This window comes from Euprymna scolopes, chromosome 5, assembly GCF_053919585.1.
Source record: "Euprymna scolopes isolate OS-2025 chromosome 5, ASM5391958v1, whole genome shotgun sequence".
Lineage (NCBI taxonomy): Eukaryota > Metazoa > Mollusca > Cephalopoda > Sepiida > Sepiolidae > Euprymna > Euprymna scolopes.
Window position 1 is genome coordinate 11,157,313 of NC_136486.1, and position 25,621 is coordinate 11,182,933.

A 25,621-nucleotide genomic window follows, 5' to 3' on the forward strand; every position below is an offset into this window, starting at 1 on the left:
TTTGACTGATAATCACGGCTTCATACTCCTTTCGGGACGAATGAATCTATCACATGTACTGCTGTCCGGAAAGACGAAACCGCCATATTAATTTCTTCTGTGGTCATTAGTTTATGTCCAGAAATAAGTGATAGCTCATTCATCATTCTATCGTTCAAAAATGTCGATTTATTAAGTGGCGTGCTATTAATTAACCATTATTCTGACACTCAACCTTCTATACATACAAATAAGCTCCCAACATTTATCACATTCAGAAGTTTATCTATTTATACACGATAAACTTAGTAAATACGATTAAGATATCTAACACGAAATAAAAAACATAAACATTTTTAACTCGTTTTAAGGCATAAACGAATTTTCTTATATTTTTAGGCTTTCAAACATTTATAATAGGGGCTTATTTTTCTTAATATATATATATATATATATATATATATATACATATATATATAAATCGGTCTAGTTACTTGTAATTGGCTGAGTGAAACATGCTCATTAATGTGTAGTGACATATAAATGCTTATGAGAAAACAAATACAATACACACAGAGATACACACACACACACTCATATATATACATAGACAAACTGACACACACATATATAAGACATTAATATTATGCATATGTTTTAATTTTCTATTTAAATATTAAACACACCTTGTTTTCTCAACCTGACTCTGGCGTGTTAGTCACTGATTAAACCTCTTTGAGAAAGTCACCCAGACCTCAGGAAATCGCACTAGTTATTCTTAGTGAGCAATCTCTGATAATGACTAGAATGAAAACTCCAAGTGAGTAAATAATAATAATAATTTGAACACATAACTGAAATCAAAATACAAAAAGGAATCTTCCAAGGTGATTATCACCATTACCGTTCATTATAGCCACGATGCCTCTGAAATATATACTAAGAAAATGCCAAGCGGGATACAAGTTCACTAATACAAAAGAAAAAATGAACCACCTAATGTACATGGATGCCCTGAAGCTGTTTGCAAAAAAAAAAAAGACAGAACAAGAAACGCTAATAAACACGACTAGAATCTTTCGCCATGTTATCCGAATGGAATTTGGTATGGAAAAGTGCGCACTACTGACCATAAGGAGGGGAAACTGGAAGCAACAAAAGGTATAGAACTGCTCAATCAAACAGAGATGACGGCTCTAGGTGGACATGATAGCTACAAATACTTGGGAGTCCTGGAAGCATACACCATCAAAGCAACGAAAACAAAAGAGAAAATTGGAATAGAATAACTCAGAAGGACAAGAAAACTCCTTAAAACTAAACTATGTAGTAGAAACCTAATTAAAGGAATAAATACGTGGGTAGTGTTTCTAAAAATAAGCTGGACCAAAGAAGAACTAAGGAGTCCAGATCAGAAGACCAGGAAACTCATGACGATGCACAATGCACTACACCCAAAGGATGATACTGACCGATTATATATGAAAAGGAAAGACGGAGGAAGAGAGCTGGTTTATATAAAAGTTTGTGTAAATAACACAAAAAAAGATTTAAAAAGTACATAATGCAGAACACCGAAAGAATAATTACTGCAGCAAGAGACACTGAAGAAACAAATAAAAAGAAAAAGAGACGAGGAATATGACGAGGAAAGAAGCATGGAATGAGAAACAGCTACGTGGACGATTCATAAGGAGTACAAAAGATGAGACTAACGAAAACACTTGGAAATGGTTACAAAAAGGAAACCTAAATAGGGAAACTGAATCACTAACAGCTGCATAAGATAACGCAATTAGAACCAACCACATCAAAACAAGGATCGACAAGACGCAAAAAATATAAAAATAATAAATTGAGGCTCTGCGGACAAAGAGACGAAACAATAAACGACATAATAAGTGAATGCAGCAGACTATTCCGAAAATTAAATAAAAATAGACACGATTAAGTAGAGAAGGAAGTACATTGGCAATAATGCAAACAATTGCATTTTGAACACACAGACAAATGGTATAAGCACAGACTTGCAGCAGTACTGGAATATGAAACTCACAAGATGGGACATGGATATACAAACGGGTCCAAGCAAGAAAACTGGATATCATAATAGTTAAGAAGAAAGAAAAGTCCTGCAAGATTGTATTTCCAAATACACGGAACTGGCCAGAGAGCTTAAAGGGATCTGGAAAATGAATAAAGTAAAGATAACATCACTAATAGTAAGAGCGCTAGGAACAATACCGAAAAACTTGGGGGGAAAATGGGAGATATTTGAATCAAAGGGATGGCTGAGACGATACAATGGATAATAATAACGAAAACTGCAAAAAATATTAAGGAAAACCCTTGATTTGGAGACTTACACCACACATGAACTACAAACTGGACATGAAGAAACGGCTACAGATGCCAAACACAAATGAACATCACATGGAATTATGAAAACTGAAATTGTATAATTGTAAAATAGCGCCCCTTCCTCTTTTTTGTGTGTGTCACCATAAACGGGCACCACACCAAAGGATGAGTAGGGTCAAGGAGGCTGTAAAGGCCGAGGGGAGAAAGCACTAGCCAGACCTCTGCTGGCTCAGTGCAAAGAAGTCTGGGACCTTGGAGATGCTTATTGCCACCCAAATTCCAATGCAAACCAATGATCGCCGCCAACGAGAAATCAATGGTAAGCGGCTTTTGCGATAATGCAAATTCTTTTACAAAGGATATTGAAAGAGGTGGAGAGTACAGGAAATCTGAGGAGACTTGTTGTCATTCAGACTCCAGGGAACAGTACAAGTAGTTCTCAAAGAGTAATCTTTGATGATATCTTGTGTGACTACTTCAAGTAAGTAAATAACAATAATAACAATAATAATTACAACAACAATAATAATAACTACAATAATAACAATAATAACAACTATAACAATAAAATTAATAATAACACCAATACTATAAATAATAACAATAACGTCAGTAATAATAATAATAATAATAATATTCACGTTCATGTTCCGTTCATTCTCCTCTAGGATCCTCCGACCACTCCGTCGTATCAGTTAAGATAAAAACGAAATGTAAGAAGCCCCCAGACCAATAATAATAATAATAATAATAATAATAATAATAATAATAATAATAATAATAATAATAACAACAGGAAGAGAAACAACTACACGGAAGATTCATAAGAATGACAACAAATGAGAATAACGAAAACACCTGGACATGAATGTAAAAAGGACACGTAAACCGAGAAACTGAATCTCTAACAACTACCGCACAAGATAACTCGATAAGAACCAACCACATCAAAGCAAAGATAGACAAAACATGAACAAAATACAACAAAACAGCAAATGCAAACTCCGTGCACAAAGAGACGAAACGATAAAACATATAGTAAGTGAATGCAGTAAACTGGCCCAAAAAGAAGTGCAAGAACAGGCACGACCAAGTGGGGACGGCAGTACACTGGTAAATATGCAAACACCTGCATTTCAAACGCACAGACAAATGGTACAAGCATATCACCGCCCCCCCCCCAAAAAAAAGAGTGATGCCAAATAGTCGAGAGAGGTCAAGGAGGATAAAAAAAAACGAGGAGAGAGCGCCGACCAGACCTCCGCTCAACAAGTGTCAAGAGAAATGGGACCTTGGGGAGGCTTATTACCACTCAAATTCCAGTGGAGACCAATGGCCGCTGCCACCGAGAAATCAATGGTAAGCAGCTGTTGCGATAACGCAAATTTATTTGCAAATGTTATCGAAAGAGGTAGAGTAATGGAAATCTAGGGAGACTTTTTGTCACTTAGCTTCCAGGGGACACCACAGGTTGTTTTCAAGGCAAAGTATTTGATGATCTGTGTGGAAGCTCCTTGTGAGCCAATAATAATAATAATAATAATAATAATAATAATAATAATAATAATAATAACAATAACAATAACAATAATAATAATAATAACAACAACAATAATAACAATAATAATAATAACAACAACAATAATAATAATAACAATAATAACAATAATAACAATAATAATAATAATAACAATAATAACAATAATAATAATAATAATAACAACAATAATAATAATAATAATAACAATAATAATAATAATAATAATAATAATAATAATAATAATAATAATAATAATAATGCATCCAAGCAAGACGACTGAGTGTGTGATAATTATTAACAAGAAAGAAAAAACTCTGCTAAATTGTCGATTTGGTCCTCCCAGTATATCACGGATAAAAATAAAAGAGACAAAAAAAAAAATAAATAAAATAAAAATAAAATAAATACAAATCAAAACAAAACAAAAAACAAAGCAAACACTTGGAATTTGTTTAAAAGCTGAAAGGAATGTGGAAGATAAGCAAATAACTCTTACATCAATTATTGCAAAAGACCTAGCAGCAGTTAGAAAAGGCCTGAAAAAATAAGAGTAGGAGAACTTAGTCCCCAAAAGAATATCCAATGTAACTGGTCCCGCACTGTTATCAAAGCTCATATATATTTCTCTGTATATTTCTGTGTAGAAATTTAAATGTAAGTGAACAGATATCTCGCTGTTCAACTCCCTATTTAGAATGTTCCTGTAGGCATGTTACTTTTTAGGATAAATATGGCTAATAATGTAACATGGTGCATATGATTGCCTGGGCAAATATCAGCAGCAGCAACGAAAGATGGCTGGCTTGCGAAAAGATTAGCAGCAGCAGTAGCCGAAAAAAGCGCATATGCAAATCAGGAAGTGTTCGCGAGAAGATGAAGAAAAAAGGAGAGAAAAATACGCCACGTGCTCGGGGCAGAAGCAAAGTGAATGTCGAATTGAATGGAAGTGTAAGTCGAAGTCGAGAATGGGCCGGCTGGGTCCAGCATGCGGTCGAAAGAAAGAAACTAAAATGGACGGGTAGCAACAAGATACTTTTTAAAATGATGCCGAAGATAAACGTAATAAATGCTTTTGTAAAAAAAGACAAAAACTGCCGACCCGGCTTTTTATTTATTTATCTCCATTGTTTGTAACGGCAACGCTACAATGATTTATACTATGCGACACAGGGCACTGATAAATCAGCTGAAATCTTACTGAAAAACGTTGAGGGCAGAAACTAGTATACATAGCCAGATAACGCCGACCATATTGGAACATTTAACATACTGCTTAAGTTGCTTTGTCTATAGATAGCAGAAACTAGCCGAGCTAAATCCGAGGTGTGAATTAAACTACCAAAAGAAGAGCGAAACCCTTACGAATAAAAATAGAATAATAATTGTTATCATCCAAATCCCAGAGAAAAAATATTGGATGTTGCGAGAACACAATGGTGATCCAAAGAAACGCCGAGTACTTGAAATATGGGCGACTTGTTGTCACTCAGACCAAGTGAAAATCACCTGTTTTTACTAGCGAGCGATTATTGTTAATGTCTTGTTTGTGTAAAAAATAATATTTAATTTTTTTTTAAATTTATTATTTTCTTTACTTCTTTTCACTCAAAACAAGGTACCCTGTCGCTGATAGATAAATAACTACTTTAGATTAGGAGCCAGATTTATTGGAGCATCCTAAGTAACGTTATGTGGCGTTACACTTTACGTGACATTTCACTTTACTTCAGTAATTAATAAAAATAAAACTCGAAAGAAATAAATAAAATCAGGGTCGGCATTTTTTTTTAAACAAAAGCATTTATTACTGTTACTTTCGGTTCCATTTGAAAAAGTCTCGTTGCCACATGTTTATTTTACTTGGTGTGCGTTTCTCCTTCCTCCAACTGTATGCCAGTCGTAACCATTCCATTCTCGTCTTCGACTTTACACGTTCATGTTCTTTGGCGCGCACTTTCTTCTGCCGACGACGTGGTGCAGTTTTCTCCTTTTTTCTTTTTTTCTCACGCACACTTCCTGATTTGCATATGCACTTTTTTCGGCTACTGCTGCTACTAATCTCTTTGCACACCAGCCATCCTTTGCTGCTGATGATATTTTCCCACGCGCTTGTATGCACTATGTTACAGGGAGTTATGCAGCGAAATGTTTGTTCACATTACATTTAAATTTTTACATGTTGCTACAGTCGAAGAAACAGAGCTATCCTACCTTGACAAAGCTCAAAATAGACTTCGTATCCTAGTAGATGCCAACCCCTTTCCCACAAAAGATATGTTGGTAGCCTTTCCCTGCTTTATTGTTATTTTCATGGCAAATGCTCGTCTGAGCTCACAAACTCTAGTCCTCCTTCCCAAAACACTCGTCTAGTTGAAACCACTACCAATAATTTCTCCTCCTCTTTATCTGTGTCTAAACCTAAACGTAGATTCAATGAACAAAAATTATTTCTTAGAACTGCCCGTCTGTGGAACTCTGTTTCGTTTGCCTGCTTTCTAGCTGATTACAATATGGCCGTCTTCAAGTCCAATGTAAACAAGTTCTTGATGAGCTGTCCAATTTACCAAATCTTCACTACTAACGATTACTGCGATATTGTCCTATTGACTACTGTACGCTCATTAACTATTATCCTTGAGTAGCCTCCGGTCCTTGATAAAAGGTGACTCCTTTGTTAAAAAAAAAAAAAAGAATTCTAAAAATTACGAGAACTGTTCCAATAGAATGTGATAAATTTATTTTTAACAGAAAAAAAAAATCCTCAACTATGTTTTGACATTTTGCGTTTAAAAATGGCGGACCCTAAATTTAAGTCAAGGGAAATAAGTCAGTTTGTCATGCTGAATTGGTCGAACAACTCTTCAACATTAAAACATATGATAAAACTATACTTTGATATAACTTATTTTTACTTATAATTATTTTTCTGCTTTATATTTTGTAATTCATACTAATTTCGTCATGACAAGTAAGTACGTAATAATGTTTTCACTAGAAATGCGTTGGTTTAAAATATCGCAAATGTGCAGAAGCACCCCAATTTTTTTTTACTTACCTCAGCGCTGTCAGCATTTGACCGATACTCGGCGTAAAGCAAGGAAATTTGGTACGGAAGCCAGCACATCGCAAATGCGACCAGAATGACCAATAACATCACGACAATCTGAAAAATAAGGCAGTGGATAAAATAAAAAACAGATTCAATAAAATGTAGAAAGATAAACATTAGTTTCCTGGAATTAGTTCAAAGATGATTACTGATTTATACAAAGTACGTGCAAATTGAATGGCCGATTCCATAAAATGTATAAACATTTTCACCCTGGCTTTGAATTAAATATTCACCAAAATTGAAGAAATCAACCAAGTTCAATGAAAAATCCAATATTTATTAATTAATGATTTAACAGGATGCAGTAAAACTAATGAAAAAAAAAAAAAAAACATAGTGAAATATATTATTTTGTGAAAGAAAAAACTTTTACTAAAGTTATAGTTTCAAGTACTAAAAGATACGCAGAAATTTATTTTCGCTGTTTTTATTAAAAAAAAAAAAGCTTCGTAAATGTTAACAATTGAAAAATGTTTTAAATTAATATTTTCGGAACAAGCTCCTAAATCCGTGCTAATTAAATCAATCTAACTCTAAGAAAAACTAATTTCTTGAATTAACGATACTATCAATGGATTAAGCATTGTTTATTTAATATTAACTCCAAAAATATAATATAATAAGAATATTCATGTGTCTTTAGCCTAATAATTAGTAAATTTTGCATATTTTAAAAAAGAGAAATTAATAAGCGACTAAACTTGGAGGCATCTTAAATTAAATTAACTGTTAGATACACGTAGATATTTGATTTTGATTTCATTATTGGGGTGAGCGCGAACGCAGACCCCACACTTAGAAATAGCGCACCCGAGTCATCCACATTTGGGACGATCGCAAAGGTCAACCCAACCGTAGTGCAATGGAAGGGCCTCGCTCTGGGAGAACGGCCTGGATGATCACCGTTGACCCCTGTGCCAGGTAAGTAGGTATTATATTTAGCCCTTCGTCCCCGGCCTTGGCATTATCTACTGCCAAGGCCTCATTTGGGGTACGAAGAAGCTTAGGCACAAAGGCCAGTAAGGGGGAGTGGGGGAAAAAAGGGGTCTTTTCTAGTCCTTAGCTAGACTTGCGTAAGATAGCAAGTACTTTATTATAAAACCTATACTAGAGTTTCTATCACGCACTGTTTCGCCTAACATTCTTACCCGGACCTACTTAAAATAACAGCTCCCCAGCTTACGGGATGACAGGCGACATTCACGCTGTGATAAAAGAGGAAAAAACATATTACATTATTTACAAAAAACTAAAAGGGAAAAAATATGTACAAACTAAAGAGTTTTAATTTTTTTTTTTTTTTTTTTTTTTTTTTTGTAATGGGGGTGAGATGATGGGGAGGGGGGCAAACTAGAATACACCCAAAAAGAAATAAAAAGAAAACAAATTAACAAAATGCCTATGGGGGCGGGTTAGTAAGGGGACCCTCCCTACCTAACGGCTGGTCTGTCATATGAAACGCCCACTGTCTTCCGGTCCTCTTCCCCCGGGGGGAAAGGGTGAAAGCAAGCAGGTCGTTCCCTAAAGGGGAGTGGAGGAACTAGGGACATGTATAGAAAATAAATTAGGGTCGGGGATAATAGGGATGGATGGCGTCTTCCAAGATAATGTACGTAATGGGCAAAATAGGCCTGGGACAAAATAAAACAAGTGGACTTTTGGGCATCTTTGGAAGCTCTCCTAGTGCCAATCTATCAAAAAAATAAAAAGCTATGGGAACAGGATCCACACGCAAACTACCCTAATCTAGGCCCTATAAAAAGCACAAGCTATCCACTCTTGGTGGTTACTGCCTATCTAGCCTTAAAACTACCCAATATTATAAGGTAAACCTTATATTACTTGTCTTGATTGGGCTGGGTTCCGAGAAAAAAGAAACCTCAGCACCCTAGGACCAATACCACTAGGGTGGAAACACGAACTTAAATCTAGCGCCTCGTCGGATGCACAAACTAGTGTTGTGCACCCATCTTCTATCAAAGTCGATGTGGGGCAATCTTTTCCAATCACATCTGATTTTCGTTTTAAGTTGATGCTTAAAACGAACAACCAGATCGTGATCGGAAACGGACTGCCCCCTATAGACAATGTCCAGACGTGAAACCCACGTCACTAACCTAGCCACCGCTAGGATCGCTAGAAACCCCAACCGTTTCTCCCTGTCAAACGGCGGATCCACATTATCGACTACGTACGCTAAATCAAGTGGCACCGACCGCTCGGGGTCGATGCGAGCCGTTACCCCTTCGACATACTCCCAGAGACTCCGCACCCCGCTGCAAAGAAAGAACGCGTGTTCTCTCGTCTCCTCCTCTTCTTCATCATTGCAGCGTGGGCACGGGGGATAGTAATAATCCCTATCATGATCGTCCCTGGCTAGTTTGCCAAAGAGTGGCAGCGCGTCTCGGACTAGCCTCCACGTAATAGAAAATTCAGCGTTGTTGATGTAGCTACTGGCAGGCGCCCAACTCCACAACGAGAGAACTTCCCCCCTCGACAGATGTAGCCGCTCCACCAGCGGGTCTTTCGCAGTCCCCTCCACTACATCCCTATATAGCAACCACCTAGGCCGTGCAAGGTCACTGGACCCCGGCAATGCCCTAAGGGCGGCTCGGCATTCGGTCAGGAAACACCTTTCCCCCGCCGGTCTTCTGCGACCTTCAGCGGCAGGGTTGGATATGAGCCGTGGGAAAGCTTGCTCCACGACTGGTACCCAGGGCGTTTCCTCCATCAGTGTCCGACTCAGGAATGCCAATCTTTCTGCGTGCTTGTGACTAAGCAGATCAGGCATCCCCAAGCCTCCCTCGCTAAGCTTCTGTGTACAGACCTGTCTACGGACATACGGCTTTCCTCCTACCCAAAGAAGTTTGAATAGGAGTTGCTCTAAAGCCTTACAGCGGTCCGCAGGCAGGGGAAGAACAGATAAACGGTAAAGGATCAGCGGAAACACGTATGTAGCACATGCCTCCGCACGACCCTTCAAGGACAATTTCCTCCGAATCCAAGTCCCTACTGACGACTCGACCTTAGTCTGTACTTCCGACCAATTCTTGTCCAGCTGGAGGTCCGGCCCGAACAACACACCGAGGATCTTTACTGGGCCATCTGTCCAGCCGAACGCACCTGGAAGCGAGTTTACCCCGGTCCAGGCGCCCAACCGCAGGCCAACGGACTTGCTGCGATTGATCACGGCCCCTGTGACAACTTCATACTCAGCGATCGCCTCTATCACCGCTTCAATGTCGGTTCGTCGTGCGACGAACACGGTGACGTCATCGGCGTACGCGGACACCCTGGCAACTTTGCCGCCAGGCAGAGCTATGCCGCGTAGGACTGGTCTCGCCGCCTCGTCCCTTAATTTGCGAAGGAAGGGCTCCAACGCCAGGACATAAAGCAGAGGCGACAGCGGACAACCCTGCCGCACCGACCGGGAGACCCCAAAGGACTCCGACAACCTACCATTAACTTGCACCACCACCGCGGGATCACGATACAGGGCGGAGATCCACTTGCGGAAGTCCGGACCAAAGCCGGCGGTTTCCACAACAGCCCTCAGGAACCCATGGTCCACCCTGTCGAACGCCTTGGACTGATCTAAATTGATCAGCGCGGCTTCTGTGTCGTCTTCTACCCCCTCTAAGATCGTGCGAATCAAGTGCAGATTGTTTTGAATCGATCGATCCTTCACAGCGTAGTTCTGATCCGGTTCGACCAAGTCGCCGATAACAGCCTGCAGTCGATTCGCAAGAACGCGGGACAAAATCTTGAAATCTGCGTTAAGCAGAGTGATGGGCCTATAGTCATCTAGATTCCCCCCTCCATGTTGGTTCCCCTTCTTCAGAAGCGTGACCACTCCTTTGGTTACCTGCCTCGGGATCGAGTCCTGGGCAAACCAGTGGTTAAACACGCCCGTCAGAAGGGGCACAAACATGGGCGACAGCCTCAAGAACAGTTCGTAAGGTAAACCATCGAGCCCCGGAGATTTGTTGCGGCCAACCTGCTTCAACGCAGTAATGACCTCACGCTCCGTAACCATCCCCTCGCAGCTAGCCGCTCGGGCCGCAGTAAGGCGGGGCGAGCCAGCTAAATAGCTGCCAAACTCCTGGCCGCGGAGTCTGGGTAGTTTGGTGAAGCGCTCCTCCAAATGTTGCCGAAACCCATTGCAGATCTCCCGTGTCGACACGAGAGGACGCCCTCCCAGGTTATTCACCTCCCGAATGTACCCGTCCGAGCCACGTCTTAGGGCAGCCTTACGCTCAACAGCGTCAACGTTCACGGCTTCGTTGGAAACTCTTTCTAACCTAGCCCTAATTAACTGACCTTCATATCGCTCGCTAGCCAAGCGATTGAGGTCCCCCTTAACTAGAGCTAGTTCTAGGGAATCCCCCCTGCCACCGCCCGGGTCAATCTATCCTCTAAGTGCCTTTTGGTCCGAGCCCTAGTTAACGCGAGGCGTTGGCTGTATTGGACACAAAAGCGCCTAATGGTAGCCTTAAGGTTAACCCACCATCTACTCCCGGTAACCGCCCCCACTAACTCCCTCTGAATTAGTAATGTCAGCTGCTCCCGGAAGTCGACCGACTCCAATAAGGAGGCGTTCATCTTCCAGTAGCCTGCCAACCTAGGCCTATTACCTAATTTCAAACGGGCCAAAACAAGTTTGTGGTCCGAATGACCTAACCAGTGGAACGTGGGACAAGATAGGAAATCTGTGTCGCCCCTTCTAATTAACATCCTGTCCAAGTATGAACTTGTAAAGGCGGCCGAACTAGATTGCCACGTCCACATCTCCCTCCCGGGGTGATCCAGACGGAACCTATCGACCAGATCGCACGAGGCCATCAGGTCTGACAGGCTGCTTTCACACCCTCCCGACCCTCTAACCCCCCCGACCTTATCTATGCTGGGGTCCAGGATGGCATTCCAGTCCCCCATTAAAACTACCCGCTCCGGACCCGAAGAGAGAAACACCTCCACCCGCCGAAAAAAGGAAACCCTCTCGCTGGGGATGTTAGGCGCATAAACTGCCACGATCCGAAACGCGCCGCTTTTAACGGCAACATCGACCACGACCAACCTCCCATGAGCGTCCGCGTGGACAAGTGTAACCGTCGCAGACAGAGTGCGACTCACTAGTACAGAAACCCCCCGGCTATAGAGACTGCCATATGCTGAGTAAACATCAAAATCGTTCACCAGCACATCGCAGTCCCCGGCCCTAACAAAGTGGGTCTCTTGCAAGGTGGCTACATCTACCTCAAGGGCCACGAGATCCCTCAGCACGCGAACAGCCTTGCTTCGGGATCTCATGCCCCTCGCATTTAAACTAGCTATATTCAAGCTCGTTTCCATGTTTCCACTATCTAGTAGTATTCCTCTACTAGGGGTCTAAAGTCCTCGGGGGTCAGGACGTCGAAGGCCTGACCGAGACTGCCCGTGAGCAGTTCGGACGTAAGCCGTCCGTCTCGAGCCAGGCCTCCCACGTCCAGGGGGAACGTCATCTTTAGTGCCCTATAAAAGGAGGGGCGAACATAAATGGGGACCCTCCCTTCGCACTGGTTTGATATCTTACTGAGTGATGGGTGCTCCCCGTCCACTATTTTTAATCCCGCGAATGCGGATTTTCCAGCTTCGATCATGCGCCACAGCGCCTTTGCTCTACCCCCCCTATTCACCCTAACGAAAGTGATCAATGATGGGGCATCGCGGAAATTCCTTGGGTCAGTGACCTCTTTGCCATCGATGGATTTAAGGCCTTCTAACTCCTTCAAATATCTTTTTTGTCTGCCATTGAGGTCACTGACCGCATGGCTCAGGTCGGCATTACAAATCTTTTCCCCGGGTAGGAAGGGGAATTTTTTGGACCTCTCCTCTCTCGGGGCCGCCGCCTTTTCTTTCTCCTCCTGCTTCTCCTGGGTCTTACAGCTTTCCGCTTGGTCGGAATCTATTGGAATTTTTTCCGGGTTTTCTATGGTGTTTTCCACGGTAGTATCTTCCTCAGGAGCTTTCGCTTGCTCCATCGTGGAAATCGGAGTGGTGAATAGGGGAGGGGTAAGCTGAACTTCCTCTTGGGGGGGTTGTGATTCCGGGAGTTCAGGATCCTTTTCTCTCTCTTTCTTCTCTCGTTTACCTTTTTGGCCCTCGTCTCCTCCATCGCTCTCCGAGCCGGATCCACTAACCCTGGCTTTTCTTTTAACGGCTGTGGGCATACTTCTGGTTGCGGCATGTGGAGCCGGCTCAGGCTTCTTTCCTTTTTTTCCTGCAACCGTACTCCATTTAGTGGAGTCTTGTTCTTCCGGTTTCTTTTCGGCCTTCTTGGATCCCACTTCCGTTTCTGGCCTTTTTCCTGCTTCTGCTTCTACCGTGTTCGTCTTCTTCTGAGGGCAGAATCGTGCCACGTGGCCTGTCTTTTGGCACTGCCAGCATTGTGGCCTTCTGCCTTCGACAATTACTATCATGGTCCAGCCCTCACAGGTCAGCTGAGCTGGGATTTCGTGGAACTGCTTCCGGTTGAGGCGCATTTGGAGTTTGTACTCCCCGGTCAATATATTTCGGGGTCCCCTTACTGCCTCTAAGTCTTCCACTTCTCCAAATTGGGACATTATTGCCCCCAGTTGTTCCTCAATTAGGAAGCAGGGGACCCCAGAAATGGTTACTTTTGTTCGCCTTTTGGAGAGGTATTCTGGTCTTATTTTTACGTCTCTCCACGTGAGGTCTCCTCTTGCCAGCTTTTCCGCGTCTTCCTTCGTTGGCAAGAGGACCTCCCACATCGCATTGTATCTTCTGACCGCATACTGGGCTGGAATTCGGAGCTCTCCAAGCAGCTCCATCATGCGGTCCTTCGGGACGCCTTTTAATCCCTTTCCCTTGGCATCAAGCGTAAGGAGAGAGACCGACCTCTCCCTTATCGTTTCCAGGGTTTGTGGCACGGCTTTGATGTTATTGCCTTCTATGAGTCCCTTGTATTTGGTTTCCAGCAGTTCCTTGTAAAACTCCGGGGACTTTGTCTGTTTTTGTTTTGGTCCCCAGCTCAGCTGTTCTTTTGCTGTCTCTCCTGTAGGTGTTGCTGCTGCTACCTCCGCTGCCGATGTTGTTGGCGGCGTCCTTTGTTCTTCCGGGATCGGGGAGTCGGACACTGCGAGGGCTGGCCATTCCTCCTTTGTTGCCGGCTCCACATGCTTAGTTCCCCCCACCCCCGGGGAGCACCCATCAACCACAATAACCTCCAGTGACCTGGTCTTCCTGAGGTCGGTTTCGACTTTCTGGGGGCTGCTGGCTTCCGACTGAGATGGCCTAATGGCTGCTTGGTCGTCCAGGGCCCACCATTTCTTTACTGGTCTCTTCTTTTTGCCGGGTGCGCCTTCTCCACCAGGTGTGCCCTGGACGAGTTTCCTCCACGCAGCCAGCTCGTCCTCCCTCGTGGTGTCGACTAATGATGGGGATGATTTTTCTGGCCTGTCGAGGTCCACCCAGGCAGCAGCCCCCGAACTAGCTTTAGACCTAACGACCCCTGGTACCGCTCTCGAACTGGGGGTGGCGACCCCCGGGACAGCCCACTGCACTGGAGCACCACCGGGTGTGGTGCCCCCCGTAATCGTCGCTGGGATATCACCAAAGGTGATATCCCCAGGTATCGGCACTGGGGTGTCACCGGGTGTGACACCCCCCCTTCTCGGTACTGGGGTGTCACCGGATGTGACGCCCCCCTTTCTCGGCACTGGGGTGTCACTGGATGTGACACCCCCCCTTCTCGGCACTGGGGTGTCACCGGGTGTGACACCCCCCCTTCTCGGCACTGGGGTGTCACCGGATGTGACACCCCCCCTTCTCGGCACTGGGGTGTCACCGGATGTGACACCCCCCCTTCTCGTCACTGGAGCGCCACCGGATGTGGCACTCCCCCTCCTCGTCACAACACCAGGGGCGTCCCCCATGGTGTTAGAGGCAGAGGCCTGCCTCTTTTTTTTGTTGGCCCAGTGCCCTTCACCGACCCGCCGATTCGGAGCTAGAGGGCCTTCGCCTAATGGCACGTCGGTTACCTCTAGTCCTGCCGGCTGCTTAAGTCGGATCCAGACACTGGACGGACCTGCAAAAAAGAAAGAAAAGCAAACGGTTAGTTGGCCGAAAGGACCACTCACCCAAAGAAGGGGTCGGTCCTTTTTGGCCGGACAAATAAAACCCTTAAGTGGTCAAAAGGCTGACCAAGTGGGCACCTGCTATCGAGAACTTTGTCTGGTCTAGTGCGTGTCTTGGAACAGATACTACACTTTGATCATGACTACGTTGCTCTGTGCCAGGTAAGTAGGTATTTATTTGCTTCCCCACGTAAGCAAAATGTGACACAAGGTCGGCTTTATGTGAGGTGAAGGGGGAGGGAGGGGAAGGGGATGGTACATATAGGGTTGCCCCTACATGTACCAATAACCAATTGCCACAAGGGCAATGGTCACAAAGTGCAACATCTGCCGGAACAGATACTACACTTATTAACGTCATCATTTTACAACTACTAAAACCGTTAAAATAAACATTCAGTAGCATTCATATATCACAACTTTTTCATTAATAAATAACAACAATTATTACAAATAATATATGCTATTTAAACTTCCGAATAATTTCATATAATACTTAATTTTTTAAATAAAAGGATATTTTAGCGTAATATTTAATGTCAAGGTCGTTTACACATTGACAACAATAGATTCGTAATCTTTTCAGCAAGAACAAATAAAAAATCAATTGAAACATTTCGATTCAAAATAGAAAGAAATAACCACATTATTATTTAATCAAATTAAACATTTTTTACCATGAGAAGTTTTTTTCTTTCGTTTTTATGTATTTTTAATTACTTTAAATCACAAATTAAACACAAGCAAAACTACGACCTGTAGGGTTACCTCCCTTACTTTTATTTTTTTAAACACACAAACTCAACGCTTTCTATTGTATGGCTGCCTCTGGATCGGAATAAAAATGAAAGTTGCTTTTTAGATAAAGTTTAATATCACAACAGATACCACAAAGATTTATTTATCTTAAATTTTACTATAAAAACATATTCTTTATATATGAAAAGATCCAAAATTTATATTGAATTTTACTATAAAAATAATGTCTTTCATATAAAACATGAAGGCATAAGGTAAAATGGCATGGGAGTCGGCTGTCGTTTTCTTGGTTTATTATCTAGTAACCAAAATACCACATTCACTCTCTACCGAACATCATCCTCAGTGGTTTGACGTTTTTTTTATTTACAAAAGTTCCCCCTCCCCTTCTCTATTATGCCATGTTTATGTAAATTAAATTGAATTATTAATTAGACCAAATAATGTGAGAAATTACACCAATTGAATGGTGTCTCCTCATTGGTTGATTAGTTCAATGCATTGTTTTAAAACAGCCATTCTTATTGGTTGCATTTAAATTTTAATACACGCGAATTGCGGAGCTTTTTTCACCTGCAAACCAGTTCTGGAAAAAAAAAAAAAACTTTGAAAATACTAGACTCATTTTATTTTTCTTAATGAATTTAAGGGTCTTTGGCGCCCATATTGTCATGGTATCTTTGAAACAATTTAAGATAATAAGTTAAGTATGTCTGGACGTAATATCGTCTTTTCAGTCATTAAAAGAACAGCTCTTCATGCTAAAGGATAATTGTGAATCTTCATTTAAAATTCTCCAACTACCAATTTATCTAGAAGTCAACTAACAGGCTTAGCAGACTCAAAAAATTACGCATTATTACGCAACATATTTTGCAAGAAAAGAAAACTACCTGCAACCAAACCATCAGGTAAGTACACTTTTCAATTTGTTGTATTTAAGATTTCGCCCTCTGCCAAAGTTCAAAGCTATGTGGGAATAAAATTCTCACATAGATTTTATTGCAAAATATGATATTTACTTATTGAAATTTTGCCTTTTAAATACAAAAAAAACCCTCCAAATTTTCCAGATTTAAAATTGTAACACTCATTGCAAAGTACGGATATAAATTCCTTTTGTATTTAATGTAATTTTAATTATAATTTTTTTTAGCAAAACATTATCGCAAAACATTGGTTTTAAGTTTACTTTGCATTTAATTGCCATCATGTGACTCCTTGTGCCATTTTGAAATAGAGATTTTTTCTTCAAAAACACTTACTACGAACCATAGGTGTATGGATTTTAATACTCCTTCGCGATTTGAGATTATTTCCTCTTAAAAATAATTTTAATTATTAATTTAATGGCCTTACCTATTAAAAAATATAATAATTTTGTTACTATTTTGAGAGGGAATAAATTTTATTTTCTCTTTTGAATTTTTTTCTCGTTTTTGTTCAATCTTGTGGATATTGCCTGGTCTTGTTTAGTCCAAGGTCTTTTATGATTTTCCTTTCTTCTTTTTTCCACTTTTAATATCATTGTTGTTATCAACTTAGTAAATATTGATATGTGTGAACAATTATGCACATAAATTTACGTTCGTTTCTCAACTTACCTGGCATTTCTGAGAGAAGCATTATGGCGTTTCCAAAAGATATCTTTGCTAAAATAGAAGCAAAAAAGTGCTGTATCACGAACTATGGTGAAATGGCTAAAAGATAATAATCCCTCCCAAATATTTATTGAGTCAAGTGAACTGGATATCGGAAAATGGTTGGGTGAATTGGACGACCTATTTGATCAAATCATTTTAAAACCTTCCCAGGAGGAAAGGCTGACACCGTGTCAGGATTCTGTACAAGTTTCTTCCAATGTTAAAGAAGAATTGTATGAATTTAAGTCTGGCCCTGAAGGCCGTGATATTAAAACCGCAGTTTCTCTTCAGCCTTTAAGGTTGGACTTGGAATGTTCAAACTTTAGCAGGTTTTCCTCTGTCGACAAATTTGAATTTAGAACCTTCCTGAGAAGGTTTGAATTTTGCACCACTAATTTAGAGGAAGTGGATAAATTGCTTCACCTCAAATCCAAGTTGAAGGGGGAAAGCCTATGAATTAATTTCATATATGAATGTTTTCTCTGATAATTATACTGCAGCTTTTGATTGTTTGAAGGGAAAATTCATGAATTTTTCTCTTCAAGGATCGAATTTTGAAGGAAATCTACTTCTGGTATAATTGTGGCTCACATCCTGTTCCGCAAATTCACAATTAATGTCATAAGTGAATTGATGTCGAGAACGAAGGAGCGTTATCCTCCATTCACATCTATTATATCCAACTTTTTTTAACATAATAGATTTTTACAGGCAGCATTTTTGGGCGCAAAGAATTAGGAGAATTGCCCGCCCAAACCACCATTTTTTTTCTTCTTTTCCATCAGTTCAATCCAATATGGCGATCAGATCTGGCTATAAAACTGTTAATCATAAAAATGGTATGGATCCTTTAAAACTTCATACTAATACTAATACTAATACTAGTGCACATTCTAAAAGTTTTAACTTGTGTAAATTGGTAGATTGCTCCAAATATTCTACTTATGAGTTGAAGGTTTAACGAGCCAAGGACTTTCGAATCTGCACTAAGTGTCTTGGTAATCACTTAGATCAGTACTATAAAGGAAAAAAAGGATTTTCTTTTTCATGCGTTATTTGTGGGGTGAAAACTCACTTCTCTGTCATGTGTCCAAAGATTTCAAAGTCGTTTGTGGGAAGGACTACTTTATCCGATTATGGTGATTGCATATTTCCAGTTATTAAAGTGTTTATGAAGAGTAAAGAACCTCCAGTTTCCTTTCATTGTATATGGGATACGGGTTACTTTACAAAAATTGGGTTCTCGGAAAAAATTAGTACCTAAACCCGTAGTAATGCCTGTTAACACCTTTATAAGAATGAGATCTACGGACCTCCTGGAGTTCAGCGCCTCCCTAAAATGGGGATTACAAACCCCTTTCCTTTTGCTGCCCTATTCACAGACATTTCAAATTTCATTTAAAATTTCAAGTGAACAGATTTGATAAAATTACCTCAAATATAACGGAAGCAGGACTTCACGTTTGTTATGGCGATAAAAATTTAAACGGCACCGTGCTTAATGTCTGATCAGTTTGGCCTTGATCCAGCAGGTAAAAAGTTTCAGTTTAATTAAATGTCTCAATGGGACAGCATGGAACATTTCTAATAGAATTATTCCATTTGGTAAAGGGTGTAATTTTTAAATTCCCAAATCTAATGAGGAAACTCTGTCTGAGTTGCCTCTCTTTGATCGGGTTTTCCAATCATTACCTCAATGTTACTCCTATTTATTCGAAAGTGGGTTGAACGCTATTCCCTTATATTCTGACACAGTCCATTTTTGAAGATACTTCTGTCGAACACGGAATTAAAAACTTTATTTCTCTTGATTCCATCGAAATCGATTAGATTCTAAACTATCTTCTTACGATGAAGAGAAAATATATAATTTAAAGAAATGCTATTGTTATAAAAAAATGGTAATTTTTGCGTTGATTTGCCCTGGGACTTCTAGAAATTGTCTCGCGTAGATTCCAATTATGTGCCTTCCCTAAAAATCATGCAGAGAGTGGCAGACTCTTTAGAGAAAAAAACTTTTATATATCAATTACTTACCAGTTTTCGAAGAATATGAGGAAAGTGGTAATCGTTGAACCTTTCTCTGTTCCTCCTGGAGAGTATGAAAAGTATTGTTGGATCCCTCATAGGCCCATATTAAAGAGGGCCTTGATATCACCACAAAAAATATTGGATAGAAAAAAATATATCTACTATTTCATTGGTTGGAGGATGAGGTGCATTAAAACAACTACAAATTACAAAAATAGAAATGAAATAAAATGCTCAGTGTGATGATTAGTAAGAACTTCCTAAATCTATCGATGAACTGCTCACTATTTCACAGGTTGTTTCAAAAAACAAAAAAAACAAGCGATTCAGTTTCTATGTGGGAGAGGAAACTATTAGACAAATAAAAAGAAAAAAACTAGATGGTCTTCATAAACATGGGTGGTGCCTTTCAGGGTAGGTTTCATGTTTTACGTTGGGGTAGGGGCAAAATAAATATTGGGAGTGAACAACTCAGAGAGTATCTAATGCTAAGAAATAATTTAAATAAATAAAAACAGAAAGGCCAAGAACTGAAATCAAGAAACCCCAAAATATGAAAATATACATGCACACACACATATGCATGTGCTGGAATAGTTTCATTTTAAATTCTATGCACTTATGCAGAATGTAGAAACTATGCCTAAATAGAATTCAGCATAATCGTGAAATGAAAGCAATCAACTAATAAGAAACCATGAATGCTCGATTTTCAAATGAACATGTAAATTAGTTAACCTTCATGAAGCTGCTTACACATCCATGAGTGAGTTTGTTAAAAAGGGCGTTTTATTAATTTTTAAATAGAAAAACGGAGGCTTTTAATATCAGTGCCAGAGCTAGAAAAACTCAACTTTATAGGTATATATATCCGAGGTGTTTTAGATAAATTACCAGACTATTTTGTACAGATATTTAAAATTGGTGTAGACTCTTAAGAATTCATTATGTTATTGCTATACATATTATGAGATGACTGACCAATTTTTATGATTTTAGATTCAAATGAACAGATACAGCAGGAATTAGAATACACTCTACTAAAGTCTGATTGTCACAGCTGATGAATTTCAAAAATGCAATCTGGACGTGAGAGTACATTAGAAGAACGACATGCAATAATATTCTGTTTTAAACTTGTAAATAATGCCACAAATTTGGTTTGCCTCCAATTCTACACTGACCCTGCTAACCACCCCCTCCCCGACTTTCTTTTGCGGACAGACGCCACACTAGACGATCTAAAAATCAGCCCTTCTCAGGTGCATGCTATCATAAAAAATCTTGACACTTCAAAAGCATATGGACTCATCCCGGCTGTGCTATTAAAAAGTGCTCCGCTGAAGTAGCTCCAGTTCTCGCCAAACTTTACAAAAATGCATTAATGAATACTGCTTTCCTGCTAGCTAGAAAACTGCTTCTGTGGTACCAGTTTTCAAGAATTCTGGCGTCCCATTAGCCTCTTCCCACTTTTCGCCAAAATATTTGAGTCCATAATTAACCAAGCTCTTGTCCATCACCTTACAGATGCTAAACTTCTGACCGACCAACAATACAGGTTTAGGCTAGCCTGTTCCACAGCAGACATTCTAACTTTAATCTCTGAACGAACATATATACCATTCACTGGACACTGGAATGTAGAGCGGTAGCTCTAGATATATCTAAGGCTTTTGACAGAGTATGGCATGAAGGTCTACGGTATCACTGGAAGAATACTTAACATAATTAAGTCCTTCTTAGATAAGAGAAAAATCCAGGTTGTCCTCGATGGTTGTACATCTAAACAATATGATATAAATGCGGGAGTGCTTTAGGGATCTATCCTTGGACCTCTGTTATTCCTAATATTCATAAATGACCTCCCCGACAAAATCGCCTCTGAGATGGGTACATATGCTGATGACACCATGCTCTATAACAGATACGACAGGAAAACAAATTAACTCATATCTAAAGAAATGGCAGAAACACTAGAGGATGACCTCCAATCTGTAGTGGAACTGCGACAAAAATGGATGGTCACATTCAATGCTGCCAATACTAAACTTTTTTCCTTCAATAATTACAAAAAAACCTTCTCTACCACCAATAGCAATGGCCTAGGACTCTTTATCTGAAAGTACATCTTTTAAACTCCTCGGCCTAACGTTCACAGGAAACCTGAGTTGGAACAATTACATTGAGAGCATTGCCTGGACCACTGCGAAAAAGGTCGGTTCTCTCTACTGTGCTAGTAAGCTACTAATGCCCGAAAGTATCCTGTACCTCTATAAAGCCACCATTTGCCCATATATGGAATATTGTTGTCATATTTGGACTGGTGCCTTAGCTACTAGTCTCTCACTTCTAAAGAAGGTTCAAAAGAGAGTCGCCAACCTGATAGATCCTGAACTGTCATCTAAGCTTCAGCCTCTGTCCCATCGATGAAATGTAGCATCCCTCTGCCTGTTCTACAAGTACTTTAACGGTGAATGCTCTGACGAGCTGCAAGCACTTGTACTCCCTCAATGTAAATACCCCCGACAAACCCGACAAGCAGCAAAATCCCACCTCTTCACGGTAGAGATCCTTAGATGTAAGAGAGCCTTCTACTCCAGTAGTTTCTTCCTCAGAACCCCTAGACTTTGGAATTCCCTTCTGGGTTCCTGCTTCCCTAACTGTACTGACATGCAGAAGTTCAAGTGTAATGTGAACCGACATCTTGCTGCCCAGCTCTCCACATAGTAGCCCTGTAGCTTATATCCCTGATAATAGCCCTCTACATCAAAGTGGCAATATGCCTTGTTTGGGGTGAAAATGTAAAAAATACAAAAAAAAAAACAAACAAAAAACGTATGGAATGTTTCAGTCTTCTTTTAGACCATCTTGCATGAATTGAACATCAGTTTTTGAGTGGCATAAGAGATTCAAGGAAGGCATGTGAGGGATGATGAAAGGTGTGGAAGGAGTCAAGAAGTCAGAACACCGGAATTGATTGTCCAAATAAAGAATTTCATGGATAAGGACATTCGTGTGTCTATAGAGACAATAAGGGCACAGTTTGATGTTAGTATGGTAACTGTACCCACAATTATGCCCGAAGAACTGAAGATGCGGAAGATTTGCGTGGAATTTTTCTCAAGACTGCTCAGAGAAGATCAGGGAGATGATTAAGCTGATCAATTCAGATCATACAGTTCTTGATGCTTTGGTAACCTGCGATGAAAGTTGAATCTACTGCTATTACCCAGAGACCAACAGGCAGAGTTCTCAATAGAAGCAAGAAAGCCAGACAAGCGAATCCACACAGAAACTTATGATCTACATGCACTGGGTTTCTACTGGACAGACAATCAACAAAGTATACTATGTTGAGGTTTTAAAGGAGTTTAGAAAGAAATTCTGCCGGGAGAGGCTAGCAGTCTTCAAATCAGATCAATAGCATTTCCACCAGGACAATCCACCAGTTCACAACTCTATCCTTATCACAGACTATTTGACTAAGATGGGCATCAAGACATTCCTCACCCTTTCTTTAGTCCAAACCTTGGTCCCTGTGATTTTTGGTTATTCCCTAAACACAAGAAAGACCTTAGAAGCTGTCGTTATGAGACAATTGAGGAGAGGAAAGACGCTGTGATAAGGACCATTGACACGGTCACACAAAATACTTCCATGGGACCTTCCAGAAGTTGTTGGAATGGTACAACAAGCGCATTGCAGAGATTACGAGGGGCGTGCAATAAATAATGCTCCTGACCCACTTCTTATCGCAGTAGAGCAACGAAACTTGGCACAGTTATTAGTCTTTCTCTACATAGGCACCATCCAGAGTTATGCATTTTTCCCATCGTTTGATGCAGCTCTGGAGACCGTTTTTGTAGAACACCCCAGGTTGGTCCTCCAACCACGACGTGACTTCAGAAATCAAGGCTGGATCATCTGGGAAACACTTTCTTTTCAAAAACAACTTCATGGCTGGGAAGAGGTGAAAGTCAGAGGGTGCAAGGTCAGGATAGTAGAGAGGATGGAGAGGATTTCATAACCACACAGCCGTGCTTCTGATCTGGCAACATGCGAGTTGTGGACTGGAGCGTTGTCCTGCAGGAGAAGGGTACTTTTGCTGATCTTGCCCCGCCTCTTGATTTTGATAGCTTTTCTTAATTTCCTCAAAAGTGAAGCATAATAGGCTCCTATAATTGTGGTACCCTTTGCCAGGAAATCTGTCATTGCTACTCCGTCCTGGTCCCAGAAGACTGTGAGCATGACCTTGCCAGCAGAGGGCTGCACTCTTGCTTTCTTTGGAGGTGGTGAGTCCAAGTGCTTCCACTGCATTGACTGGTTTTTGGTCTCTGGATTATAGTCATCCTGTGTAATCAGTCTTTTGCAAAACTTTGACTCATCTTCTTGGCACATCTCCAAATTGAACTCATCTTCTTGGCACATTTCCAAATTCATCCTCGAGCACTCGACGCATTCTCGCTTCTGGAATGGTGTGAGCAACCTAAGAATCCATCTGGCAGACACCTTATGCATATGCAAATGGTCATGAATGATAGTTTCCACAGACGCTGTACTAATCTTGACATCTTGGGCTATTTGGCGAATAGTAATGCGCCGATCTTTCAAAATGGTAACCTCAACTTCACGGACAGATGCCTCATCAATGGCAGAAGGGGGCGACAAGGTATGGGAGCTGTTTCCACAGACTTCACGCCTGACTCAGGTCAAACATCTGTAAAACAGAAACCACAATTAGTTCAGAACTGTAATTTGCCACATTAACCGTAGAGATATAAATCATTGCACATGCAAAATTTCAGCTAGATCAGACATCTGGAAGTGGATCAGAGACATTACTTATTGCACGCCTCTCGTAGTTCGAAAGGGACTAGAGTGTCATGTGTGTACTATTAATAACAGGGCCCATACGAAAAACGTCTGGAAACTTATTTAATGCACATCGTGTATATATATATATATATATATATATATATATATATATATATATATATATATATATATATATACTAGCAAAAGTACCCGTCGTTGACTGGGTTCAAAAACAGCCTACAGAAAATGGACTCTGATTTATTAAAGTATGATAGGTTATGAAAAGGAAGGGTTGTAAAGAGATAGCTTCGAATTTGAGGGTATCAAAACCAAAGCAAAATATGATGAAAGTAAAAATAAAATAGATAAACCCCATAATTTATTAGACCATACCTGTTCACACTGAAACTCTTATCACAATATTCTGTGGATCTATATTAAAAAACCTTGTTAAACTTTGTGACATATTTCCATTCTATAGAGGTCAGGTGCGAACGAACACCCCATAATTTTATTATACCATATTTCTTCAAACTAAAACATAATTATCAAAGTATACTTACGCAGATAGATATGAAAAGTCTTTATTAAAGTTTGTGTCTATTTCCATTCTATGGAGGCCAGGTGCGAATGCAGCCCCCACAATTTTATTATACCATCCCTATTAAGTTAAAACATGCTTATCAAAGTATTCTTATGTACATCTATATAAAAAAACAACTTGTAAACGTTTTTTTATAATTTTTAAATTTTTTATTTCCATACTTTGTGGACCAGGCGCGAACGCAAACCCCACAATTTTAATGAACCACCGTTCTGCCAGATCAAACATACTCATTCCTGTGTCTCGATACATCTTCTATCATTATATGCAATCAGTTTTTTAAAATAGTCAACCATATAGGAGCCTATTCGTGACCACACACACACACACACACACACACACACACACACACACACACACACACACACACACACACACAGATATTCAGCTTTATATATTATATATATATATATATATGTGTGTGTGTGTGTATACACACACATATATATACACACACACATATATATATATATATACATATATATATATATATATATATACACACACACATATATTCATTGAAAAGTAACTCCCTATACTTGAGATATTTTACTGAAATAGACGGACGCATCTGAAAATATTAGAATAAGATGTATCCATTCAATCTGCGCTTTTATCGATACAAATTTCATCTCAGATTTA

At 40.3% G+C, this 25,621-nt stretch overlaps 1 protein-coding gene and 1 non-coding gene across 3 annotated transcripts in view; both read right to left on the reverse strand.

The window, feature by feature from the left end:
• LOC145276706 (QRFP-like peptide receptor) overlaps window positions 1–25,621 on the reverse strand; it is a 983,229-nt gene that overhangs the window by 225,346 nt on the left and 732,262 nt on the right. For both annotated transcript variants that reach the window (XM_080127903.1, XM_080127904.1), the window contains one exon: window positions 6,936–7,043. In XM_080127903.1, the coding sequence (XP_079984029.1) occupies window positions 6,936–7,043 (108 nt within the window). The remainder of the gene's footprint in view (window positions 1–6,935; window positions 7,044–25,621) is intronic.
• Window positions 7,758–7,921, reverse strand: LOC145277164 (U1 spliceosomal RNA). Its single transcript, XR_013868116.1, has one exon. It is a non-coding gene; the product is annotated as a U1 spliceosomal RNA (small nuclear RNA).